At 41.6% G+C, this 12,514-nt stretch overlaps 1 protein-coding gene across 1 annotated transcript in view; it reads left to right on the forward strand.

The window, feature by feature from the left end:
* The window catches only part of TMPRSS9 (transmembrane serine protease 9), a 184,598-nt gene that overhangs the window by 157,712 nt on the left and 14,372 nt on the right, over positions 1 to 12,514 (forward strand). The window contains exons 14-17 of the mRNA XM_040325655.1: positions 2,891 to 3,162; positions 3,436 to 3,572; positions 3,648 to 4,083; positions 11,010 to 11,123. Of these exons, the coding sequence (XP_040181589.1) occupies positions 2,891 to 3,162; positions 3,436 to 3,572; positions 3,648 to 4,083; positions 11,010 to 11,123 (959 nt within the window). The remainder of the gene's footprint in view (positions 1 to 2,890; positions 3,163 to 3,435; positions 3,573 to 3,647; positions 4,084 to 11,009; positions 11,124 to 12,514) is intronic.

The following is a 12,514-nucleotide window of genomic DNA, read 5'->3' on the forward strand; positions in this document are numbered from 1 at the left end:
TTAATGCATAGAAAGATAAAAAGATGTAACTGTCCTCTCTCTTGGGGGTACCCCTGAGGCCCCTTTTCTGCTTGTTGTTTTGCAGCATGCGTAGGCGTATTGATGTGATACAGTATTTGTTCTTTAGTGATGTGTTAGATATTGCCTAATCCTGTGTAATGGACCTGTGTCAGGTATCTCATAACAACGTACCACGAAGGCAGATATGTGCCTTATAATATTGTTTACCGGTATGTTGTGACGTATGCTCTTGTATACTGTATGATACCTACTTTTCTCTGCATTTATACAATAAAATGTTATTTGACAAAAAGATGTAACTGCCTTTACAACCACTTTACATTGTTACTAAACCCAGGAATCTGCATTCATTATATCTGGTCTCCCACAGTACACAGAACATGCAAATGCTATTATTTAAGTAAATATAAACTGCAAATACCTTTTCTCATCAGCAGTATATAGCAGTCTTGTGACTTCTATCAGTTCCTGGTAAAGCTTGTAGGAGGAGTTTTCGAACTGCACTAAGCTGTCCTACCAGGAGCTGGGACGCATGACCCAGGGCTGATTGGCCCTGTGCTAAACACATGCACTCTCCCAATAAAACAAAGCTTTCTAGCAATACACACAAAACTGAGCATGTGCAGCCTGACTCCAGTAACTCTGTTTGATCCGGACCTGTTCTGGAGTCAGTGGAAGAAGAGCAGGATCTGTGCATACAAGATCAAGCAGCCTTTTTACACATTGCACAGGATTAACTCTTTAGGTTTCACAGTAAGTATAAAAAGCATGCTTTACTGCATATACACACTGGGCCAGATTCTTAGAGGAGATACGACGGCGTATCTCCAGATACGCCGTCGTATCTCTGCGTCCGGCCGGTCGTATCTATGCGCCTGATTCTTTGAATCAGTTACACATAGATATCTATTAGATCCGACAGGCATAAATCTCTTACGCCGTCGGATCGTAACTGCATTTTTACGCTGACCGCTAGGGGCGTGTATGCTGATTTACGCATCGAAATATGTAAATCAGAAAGATACGCAAATTTACGAACGTACGCCCGACCGACGCAGTACAGTTATGCCGTTTACATTAGGCTTTTCCCCGTGTATAGTTACCCCTGCTATATGGTGGCGTAAGTGCAGTGTACCAATGTTAAGTATGGCCGTTGTTTCCGCGTCGAAATTTGAAAAAGTTACTTTGTTTGCGTAAGTCGTCTGTGAATGGGGCTGGACGTCATTTATGTTCATGTCGAAACCAATGACATCCTTGCGGCGTACTTTGGAGCAATGCACACTGGGAAATTCCACAGGAAAAACGTCAATCACGTCGGGTCAAGCCTGTTTTACATAACACAGGCCCACCTCTTCACAATTTGAATTAGGCGGGCTTACGCCGGCCTATTTACGCTACGCCGCCGCAACTTTTTTTTGAGAATATGGCACTTGCCTGTAAAAGTTGCGGAGGCGTAACGTAAATAGGATACGTTACGCCTGCACAAAGTTACCCGATTCTACGTGAATCTAGCCCACTGATTTTACTGTTGTGAATTTAGTAATACTTTAAGTTATTTTTTTTAATCCTTTATTTTAAATTGCATGACAAATTATTGGCATTTCTTCCTCTCCTGGAGTTAAATAATTAGTGTCCACTCTCAACCCTTAAAGCAGAACTTGAAGGGGTTGAAAAGGTAAAAAAAAAAAATCCTAAATAGCTTCCTTTACTTTAGTGCAGTCCTCCTTCACTTACCTCATCCTTCCATTTTGCTTTTAAATGTCCTTATTTCTCCTGAGAAATCCTCACTTCCTGTTCTTCTGTCTGTAACTACACACAGTAATGCAAGGCTTTCTCCCTGGTGTGAAGAAAGCCTCTTGAGGGGGAGGGGACAAGAAGGAGTGTCAGGACACCCACTAACACACAGCTCCTTTCTCTATCTGCAAAGTAGAGAGTGTCCTGACACTTCTGCTCGCCCACATTTAAAAGCAAAAACGAAGGATGAGGTAAGTGAAGGAGGACTGCACTAAGGAGGGGTGACCAGACATCCCCAGCTTCAGGGGACAGTCCCCTGATTGAGGACACTGTCTCCGGACCAAGTCTGTCCCTGGTTTTGTCCCCAGATTGGATTTAATAGGGGGCAGGGGCAATTTCAAAGAAAGTCAGTGCAGAATTAAAATTAAAAAAATTTAATTACACCCCCCCCCCCCGCTCGGCCGTGCCTACTAGCATAGGGGGGTTGTATGTTTCCCATTATCTGTGCCCCTTTCTGATGATCATGTGCTGGTCGGAGCGGAGGGAATATTTCTTCAGTTTCGGGTGCATGCCCATTCAGCTTAGCTCGCATGTTATTCTGCCTTGGCTCAAATCCTGGCCAGCCACCTGCCTATCTCCTTGCCTTCCCTGGCAGAGTGACCTTCCTCCACTCCCCATCCAGTAGTAGCTGGGGCCCGAAGAGTAAGACTTGAGAGGCTGTGAGGCGGGCAGCGACAGGCAGAGAGTCGCTGATTGTTGCCATTACTAGTAAAGAAAAAATCTGGTCACCTTACACTAAGGTAAAGGAAGCTATTTAGGGAAAACCCCTTTAACTGTATCTGAGTACCACAAACTGAAAATGCTATTTAGTTTGTTTTTAATGTTCACAGAAAACTCAAAACAACCCCCCAGCATTGATTTAAACCACAGGCAATGTCGTTCCCCCCCTCTCCCTCACACTGTGCCTTGCAGTTCATGTATAAGTGTACAGTACCACGTTTTAAGAATTAAACTGTACATCACTTGCTGTAGGTGGTAGGTTCACAGGTAACTTAACTTCTAAACTAGAGAACCAGAAAACATGACGTGAATAGACCACTATTATTAATCCTCTGTCTATCACTGGTTTCTTCAGAACAAAACTGGACCACGTCACTGCCCATATGGGTTCCACAGCACTTAATGGAGCTGATAGCATGGCTGTGAAAATCAACTTGAAAAGGGTGATCCAGCATCCTCACTTCAATCCACTGACCTTGGACTTCGATGTGGCTGTAGTGGAGTTATCAAGCCCGTTGACTTTTAATAAGTTTGTACAGCCTGTTTGCCTTCCATCAGCTCTACAGAAGTTTCCAGCTGGGTGGAAATGCATGATCTCTGGATGGGGCAATATCAAAGAAGGCAATGGTATGTATATTGTACTCCATGGAAAACGTTTTGAATCTTGATTTAAAAATGCAAAGTGTCTATTTATATTCAGACCAAGTCCTCCTTTTATGCAATGGCTTATCTGTTGTGCATCTGATCTGTTTTTTATGATTCCTTTTTTTCAAGAAATTTGTTTTGTTTTTTTGCGTTTGTTTTTTACGTCATGCTTCGTGATAAAGACAAGAGAAAGCATTTCTGTTCTCTTCAACAATAAGATTAAAAATAAAAAATAAACACTTATCTTTTGTACAGTGTCCAAGCCAGAGGTTTTGCAAAAAGCATCAGTGGGGATAATAGACCAGAAAATTTGCAGTGTCCTCTATAACTTTTCCATTACTGAACGGATGATCTGTGCAGGTTTCCTTGACGGTAAAGTGGATTCTTGTCAGGTAAGACTAAACTGCATATAAAGAAAAATGCCTGCACCCTAATTTCTCTACTCACTCATAGTTTATATTTTAAAGGGCGATTCTGGGGGACCCTTGGCATGTGAAGAGAGCCCAGGTGTTTTCTTCTTGGCAGGCATTGTAAGCTGGGGTATTGGATGTGCCCAGGCAAAAAAGCCAGGGGTTTATAGCAGAGTTACTAAACTGAAGGACTGGATCCTGGACACAGTGGCTCCTGTACTGAGGACTACTGATAGTGGTATGAATCTTCCAAAGTCCTCTGTTCCTTCAACAACTCCCATGACTACCACCACAAGGCCATCCACTATCCAACCACCAACTTCCCCTGGCCGCAGGACAACCACGGTATCTAGGACTACAATGTCACAAACGAAAAGTACAAGAAGCACACCAAAATCAACAACTAAAAGTACAACCAAAAGGACAACTACTGCCAGGACTACCACTACATCATTAAGGATCACTGAGCCACCCAGACCCACACAAAGACCAGGTGAGGTAAAAAAAAACACATTTAAATAGTCTAAAATATATTTAGGCTGGCATCATGCTGTTCCAGTGCAGTAACACACAAACAAGAATGCATATTACATCACGCATTAATGTATGTCTCAGCAGCTTATTCATTTTGAATGGGCTGCAAACACACCCCAGTGTGGAAAAAAATTCATTTTCAGGAACACAATGCCTGCTCAGCGGTGTTGGTTTGCATTAGTGCATTGGGGTGCAATTTGAAATGAAATAACTGGAAAGGTAAGAAATGTTTGTAAACAATTTAAGTACGCATGTAAATGGGAACAATCATTTAATGGGGTTTCCTAAATTTCGCTGCAAAAATTTTCCCTTTATGTCTTGTTCAGGCAGGTAGTACTAAATTGGGGGGCCATGATACAGTGGGGGAAATAATTATTTGATCCCCTGCAGATTCTGTAAGTTTTCCCACTTATAAAGAAATGAAGGCTCTATAATTGTTATCATAGTTGTATTTTAAATTATAGGGACAGTATATTAAAATCCAGAAAAAAACACACAATACAAATGTTATAAATTGAGTTGCAGTTCGGTGAGTAAAATAAGTATTTGATCCCCTTCCAACCAACAATAATTCTGGCTCCCACAGACTGGCTACAGTACGTGCTCATGTGGTACACAGATTAGTCCTGTCAATTTAAGAAGGTGCTCCTAACGACAACTTGTTATGTGTATAAAAGGCACCTGTCCACAGAATGTCTTTCTTCAATTTAAACCTCACCATCATGGGCAATTCCAAAGAACTGTCAAAAGACATCAGGGACAAGATTGTAGACTTGCACAAGGCCTGGAATGGGCTACAAGACCATTTGCAAGAAGTTTATTGAGAAGGAGACAACTGTTAGAGCGATCATTAGCAAATAGAAGAAAAACAAAATAACCATTAATCGCCCTCAGTCTGGAGCATCATGAAGAACTTCATGGGAGAAGCTTGTGAATGATCTTAAAGGGTCACTAAAGGAAACATTTTTTTTAGCTAAATAGCTTCCTTTACCTTACTGCAGTCCTGGTTTCATGTCCTCATTTTTCGTTTTTGCTCTGATGTTGCTGTAATTCTTCTCTGTTCTGGACACTTCCTGGTTGTCTATTTCCTGATGACCACAGTACTGGGAGTTTGTAGTTTCATGTTCAAAACCATCACTGCTCTATGGCTCTGTATAGCACAGAGGCAGGATAACATGCAAAAACGAAACTAAAAAACTATAGGTACATTATATGATTGATTCTTATCTATTTTTAATCATTTTTAAAAGGAATCAGTTAACTATTATGGGGCAGATCCACAAAAGGTTTACGCCGGCGTATCTATTGATACGCCGGCGTAATTTTAAAATTCCCGCGTCGTATCTTTGTTTTGTATCTACAAAACAAGATACAACGGCATCTTGGAGGGATCTGACAGGCGTACGTCTTAGTACGCCCTCTGATCATAAGGTGCAATATTTCGGCGGCCGCTGGGTGGCGTTACCGTCGAATTCCGCGTTGAGTATGCAAATTAGCTATTTACGGCGATCCACGAACGTACTTCCGGCCGGCGCATTTTTTTACATCGTTTTCGTTCGGCTTTTTCCGGCGTATAGTTAAAGCTGCTATATGGTGGCGTACTCAATGTTAAGTATGGCCGTCCTTCCCGCGTAGAAATTTGAAAGTTTTACGTCGTTTGCGTAAGTCGTTCGCGAATAGGGATTTGCGTAGAATGACGTCACCGTCGGAAGCATTGGCTTTTTCCAGGTTAATTTCGAGCATGCGCACTGGGATACCCCCACGGATGGCGCATGCGCAGTTTAAAAAAAACGTTGTTTACGTCGGGTCACGACGTATTAACATAAAACACGCCCCCATTACATCCATTTGAATTCCGCGCCCTTACGTCGCCAAAGATACACTACGCCGCCGTAACTTACGGCGCAAATTCTTTGTGGATTCGAAAAAAATAAAATAAGTTGCGGCGGCGTAGTGTATCTTAGATACGCTGTCGCCGGCGGATTCTTACGCGCAGGTACGTGGATCTGCCCCTATGTCTCTATACCCTGTAAACAGTCATTTCAGCAAAAAAAAAAATTTCCTTTACAACTCCTTTAAGGCAGTTGGGACCACAGTCACCAAAGAAACCATTGGTAACACAATACGCCATCATGGATTGACATCCTGCAGCGCCCGCAAGATCCCACTTCTCAAGAAGGCACATGTATGGGCCCGTCTGAAGTTTGCCAATGAACATCGAAATGATTCAGAGAAGGATTGAGAGAATGTGCTGTGGTCAGATGTGACCACAATTGAGTTCCTTGGCATTAACTGGACTCGCTATGTTTGGAGGAAAAAAATGCTGACTATGACCCTAAGAACACCATCTCTACAGTCAAGCAGAGAGGTGGAAAAATTATGCTTTTAGGCTGTTTCTCTACTAAAAGTACAGGCTGACTTTGCCACATTTAGGGGCCAATAGACGGGGCCATGTACTGTAAAATCTGAGAACTTCTTCCCTCAGTCAGAACACTGAAGATGGGTCGTGGATAGGGCTTCCAGCATGACAATGACCCAAAACATACCGCCAAGAAAACAAAGAAGTGGCATAAGAAGAAGCACATTAAGGTCATGGAGTGGCCTCCGGAATGTAATCCTATAGAAAATGTATGGAGGGAGGTGAAACTTTGAGTTGCCATGCGACAGCCAAGAATCCTTAAAGTGGATGTAAACCCAAATTTTTGTTTTTTGATGTCACAATGTACAGTATAAGATTTCCTATCATCTGTGCCCAGTCTTGCCACACAGAGTTAATCCAGCTCTGAGCAATCCTCTTTTATTGTTCAGTGAAATAAAACGGACCTACAGAGAAAAACCTTCTGTGAATGACAAGTTATTTACATATCTCATGAACTAGCCTGGAGACAGGCATTATTTTTTAATTCCCACCCCCACTCCTTTTCTGAAGTCATGTGGTTACTTTTCTGGATTTTGACTGGATGTTAGTGATCATAGCAGAATTTAGTGTAAGGAATACATAGGAAAAAATGCATGTTGACAAGGGGAGTGTAGAGGAGGGCGGGGAGTCTACTGACATCACGACTCCACCCACAGAGCTCCAGACAACAGACCCACCCACAGAATCTGAAGTTTTTCAGTTCTTATAACAGACAGAGGGGAGACATTTGACAGGTAAGGAGACAAGCAGGAGGCATGATATCCTTATAGATCAGCACTATGGCAGTAGTTTAGAAAGGATGAGAGTGGGTTTACATCCACTTTAAGGATTTAGAGAAGATCTGTAAAGAAGAGTGAACCAAAATCCCACCTGAGATGTGTGCAAACCTGGTAACTAACTATAAGAAACGTCTTACCGCTGTGCTTGCCATCAAGGGTTTCTCCGCCAAGTACTAAATCATGTTTTGCTTGGGGATCATTTTAGTCACTGAACTGCAACTCAATTTATAACATTTGTATCTGGATTGTTGGTTGATATTCTGTCTCTATCATATAAAATACACCTATGATAAAAATTCTAGACCCTTCATTTCTTTGTAGGTGGGCAAACTGAGGCTGGGTGCACACTTATGCAAATTGGATGCAGGTTTCCCTGCTTCCAATTCGCATGACAGGAGAGTGTAAGAGGCTCTCAATGGAGCCGGTTCACACATCTCTGGGGTGGCTGCAGAGCGCACTGCAGAAGGGTCCTGTGCATCTTTGGATCCGTTTCAGGTCCTGCTGTGAGCCGCTTCACAGATAGTGTGAACCCAGCCTTACAAAATCTGCAGGGCATCAAATAATTATTTTCCCCACTGTATACTGGTGCATGGTTTAAGGGGTTAAAACAGGCAGTGAGAAGACGATATAATGCATTCTCGCCAACTGTCATATGCCTTCTGAACAGCGATTGAATGCAGACCCCTTTTCAAAAGGCAAAGCAAATGTAAACCAGGCCTAAAATAGCTGATAGGCATAGGGTGTGAGGAATGGAAATTTATGGTGGAAGTGGATTTAACCAGTTGCGGACATGGGTGTCTGAGACATGCTCTAAAATCTTCATTAGAGTATCTTTGGCATACCTCATATATACTGGTCTGCTATTTAATAAAATCACTAAGAACCACTGTCAAGTTAATATGTGTATTAGTTTGGTATTGTAAGTAATGACACAATTTTTGCCAAATCAATACTCATAGCTGAAATGAAAAGATTGTTCTGATTCAAAGCGGGTATACAGGTGCTGGACCTTAATGTTCATGTGACTGTCTCCAAGATGTAAAAAGGAGAGGGACAGCGCAGAAAGAAAAGGTAAGTGTACTAAACCTGGCCATACACCATACAAATTTCATCCAGTTCCTGATGACAGGCCAAATTCCATTAGTTGGTGGCACTGTTGCACCTGTCCATCCAACATCCTACAATTGTGTAGTATCTTCCTTTAGTTAGGCTGCTAGGCTAAATTTTGTTTTTTGCTTCACTGCAGTCAGTGGAGCAGCAATTGTTTTTGTCTAGTCAGGGTTACTAAGCTGAATGTTTGACTTCTTTCACATCCTTCTGAAAGAAGCTTCCAAAATATAGGGCAGAGAGCGTCAAATGACCAGCATGAATATTTATCATGTCTCAGCCAATCCCTGAAAAGAGGATTCCATAAGGTGGCTGGGAAGATGATAAATGTTTGGGAGGCCTTTCCTGAGTGTCCTTTATTAGGAGGGCTCCAGTTCTTTTGGGGCTGCTTCTCTGAAGGCAGGATTACAGTCTGGGCCTCAGCAGGAGTTAGGTTGAGGGTCTAGAGAAGACTTCAGAAAAGGATTTTTGCTTCAGTCTGAGTGACAGCGGGAGCTAGGCAGAGGGCCTGGGGGAAGACTGGTAAAGGATTAGTGCTGGAGGCACTGTCAGAAACCTGGAGAAGGATCTGTTATATCCCTCACTGAGGATCTCCCGGTGGAAGGTGAGTGGGATACAGCTCCTGGGACACTGTGAGTAAGACTTGATTTGGGACTTTCATGTGTGACTGCAGGTATGAGTATTTAATGTGAAGTTTGTCTTCCTATTGATTGCTATTATTGTTTTGGAGTATCCTGTGACACTTAAAGTGGAGTTCCACCCATAAATATAACATTACATCAGTAGTTTTAAAAAAATGTCATTAGTCCTTTAAGAATTTTTTTTTTTTTTTTAGATGCCTTCAAAGTGTTGTTGCTAGGCAGAATAGTTAATCTTCCCTCTTCCTGCACCTAGGTGCTTAAGCTTCCTAACCTACACCGCACAGACTCCTGGGAATGTAGTGGGTGTAACTTTCCAGGAGTCTGTGCACTCCCCAGTCTCGAAGAATCATGTGACTTGGACAGTACAGGTGCTGAAACCTGATCCGAAACCTATTACACTGCTTGTGCAGGACTGAGCATGTGCGAGATCTGCAAGGCTGAAATCCAGGAAGTCATACAGTCTGGCTTCATGATACCCACACTTAAGATGGCCCCAGTCAATTTCTATTTTATAAAGTGTCTAAATGCTGTAACAACCTAACAAAACGGACCTTCGTTTACAGACTAACTTTACTAGAATACATTAAGCTTGTGTATTACAGGGGTATTTATATTTAAAAAGTGAAATTGTGGCCGGAACTCCGCTTTAAACCCCTCTCCTGTTCAACTGGTTTGTCCAAAAATTCAAAAAAGATATCCCCTAAACTGAGCCTGTATTGTCAGTGTGCATGGAACTTGTGACTGGCAGCCTCTGTAATAACAAGTAAGACCTGGGTACATACTCAGCGGCCCCTTCAGGGATAAGCACTAAAAAAATAGAAGGAACTGTTTGGCCAAAAATGTCCTGCTCCTGCTAACATATTTTAGTTGTAGGATGTTGGGTGGGCTGGTGCAACAGTGCCACCAACTAAGAATATGACCTGTCATCAGGAACTGGATGACATTTATTCAGTGAATGATCATGTAACATACAATACAAAGCAGATGGAGAGCTCTCTATCTGATGAATGAATGAATAAATGTACAGTATATGTGTATGGCTAGCTTAAGGGAAGGAATGCAGTGGTGATGAATGTTACAAGAGAGTGTAGAGATAAATATGTACAGGAATTGTTTAGTTTTTTTGAAGGGAAATGGGGTGTTCCCTTTTTTCATTATGTTATTCAAAATACCTATCAGTGTAGCTGGGAATAACTTTGCTTTTCAAATTAAACTTGGTGCATAAGGTAAAATACAATTAATAGTTAGGAGTCTTTAGCTTCCTTGACCAGACGATTTGTACTCTCTGGATAGAGGTAATTCCCTTCCTTTGTCTATCTTTTGTGCACTATATCTTATCTCTGCATTATAACTCCCAAAATACCTAGCTTTCTTCTTTTTATTGCTATAGCTGCTTGGAAAGCTGTGAGGAACGCACCTTTTTTTCTATCTATAATGCCTCCCCAGTTGTTCAGCCTGGTACCTTTGAACCCATGTTGATACTGGCCCACCATTGAAACCTGAAAAATGAAACATAAGATTTGTTTTTTTAAATCTATACACCATGTAGTCTTGTTGCTTAGTTATGAGGATGGTTGACTCAACCTGTGCTATCACCAAAGACTTTTTAGTGGTGGTTAGTTGATTCACTCTTTAGGGTTTATTCCTGGGCTCAGTTTTAATGGGATGATCACTCAAAGCTGTCTACTGTTAGCCCACAGTTTATACAGCGTAATATGTGCTGTTTGAATAATGTTGTCTCTTTTCTTTGAATGTGTATTGTAAATTCTTCTTGAAATTCATAAATGAAACCTTTACGAAACGAATATAGCATTCATTTAAAACATTTCTAAGAAAGCCCTGCTTTTTTTTTTCTTTATTAAATCTCAATATTAATACTTCTTTAGGCAATAGAACTGAGCTGTTTTATTGAATGCAATACTTATTGTTTTTATTTTAGTGCCCTGTACTGCTTCTACATATAAGTGTTCTAATAGAGTTTGCATCAGCAAGACGAACCCGGAGTGTGATGGAATCCCAGACTGCCATAATGGCTCAGATGAGCTGAACTGTGGTGAGTAGATGTAGTACAACTTGCCTACAATGGGAAAAGATGACAGAATTGGAAAACAATTATATAGCACCTGTTACATGACCTAGGCAGACTGCTCATTTATGTATGGATGTGTGCCACCGTACCATCTGTATACCTGCCTGTGTATAAGAAAACCACGAGGTACCACAGTCATCCTACTGCTGTCAGCCAAATCTTGTGAGCAGAGAGCAGGGCCAAACCTGTGCTGTGTGTGTCCATAGAAGCACACAGCATGGCTCGGAAGTTCACCCACACAAATTGCTATGGTGGCACTCAGAGAAGAGGAGGAACAGAGAGCGACAGCGAGGGACACCAAAAAAGGAGGTAAGAGACTGCTCTGTGCAATACCATTGCATAGATCAGGTAAGTATAACATGTTTATTATTTGAGTCAAATGAAAATTACAATCATTACAAAGCCAACCATGAATGATAGTGAACCAGTTCATAAAAGTCTGGAAACAATAACTTTTCATTTTTTTTAAAACGACTTTTTAATTTGCCATTCATATTTACATTCATTGATAAAGTGTACAAATGATATGCTGGGAACTCTAAGTTGATCAAAACAACCAGCAGAAAATGACAATGAATTACTGCTTATTCAAACCAGCCAACTACATTGGGCCCTTGCCATGTAGATTTCTAGATTAAATGCCCTTTGGCACTGGGTTGGTTTTTCAAGAGGGGTAACCCTGTGTTGCGACAGTTAACAGAGTGAGACAGAGAGAGTGTAATTTTTTGCAGGTAGATAGAGCAGGCAGGCAGGTAGGCTAGTCAGTTAATGTTACAGTGTGTAGAGGATATATATACATCCCAGGTGTTGTACATATATTTATACACTGTATAGTTTAGCTAGATCAGTTCTTCCTAATTTACTGGCAGGCAGGTGATTGTGCTATTTAAAGACGTTATCACAGGCATACTATAGACACCCTGAGGAGCAGTGATTTTAATGATGCTTAAATAAAAATAAAAAAATTCCTTTAAATATTGTACCTGCTGGGTGTCTAAAAGTATGCCTGTGAAAACGTCTTTGAGAACCCGGGTCTTGCCTGAGGGAACATGTATCAATGGAAAAAAAGTTTTAAAACGGTCGTTTTTAAAACTTTTTTTCCATTGATACATGTTCCCTCGGGCAAGAACTGGGTTCTCAAAGACGTTTTCACAGGCATACTATAGACACCCAGCAGGTACAATATTTAAAGGAATTTTTCATTTTTTTTTTTTTTAATTTAACCACTTCCCGACCGCCGCATGTACATATACGTCGGCAGAATGGCACGTACAGGCACATTGGCGTACCTGTACGTCCCTGCCTAGACGTGGGTGGGGGGTCCGATCGGGACCCCCCCCCGCGACTTGCGGCGG

The sequence above is a fragment of the Rana temporaria genome, chromosome 1, assembly GCF_905171775.1.
Source record: "Rana temporaria chromosome 1, aRanTem1.1, whole genome shotgun sequence".
NCBI classification, from domain to species: domain Eukaryota; kingdom Metazoa; phylum Chordata; class Amphibia; order Anura; family Ranidae; genus Rana; species Rana temporaria.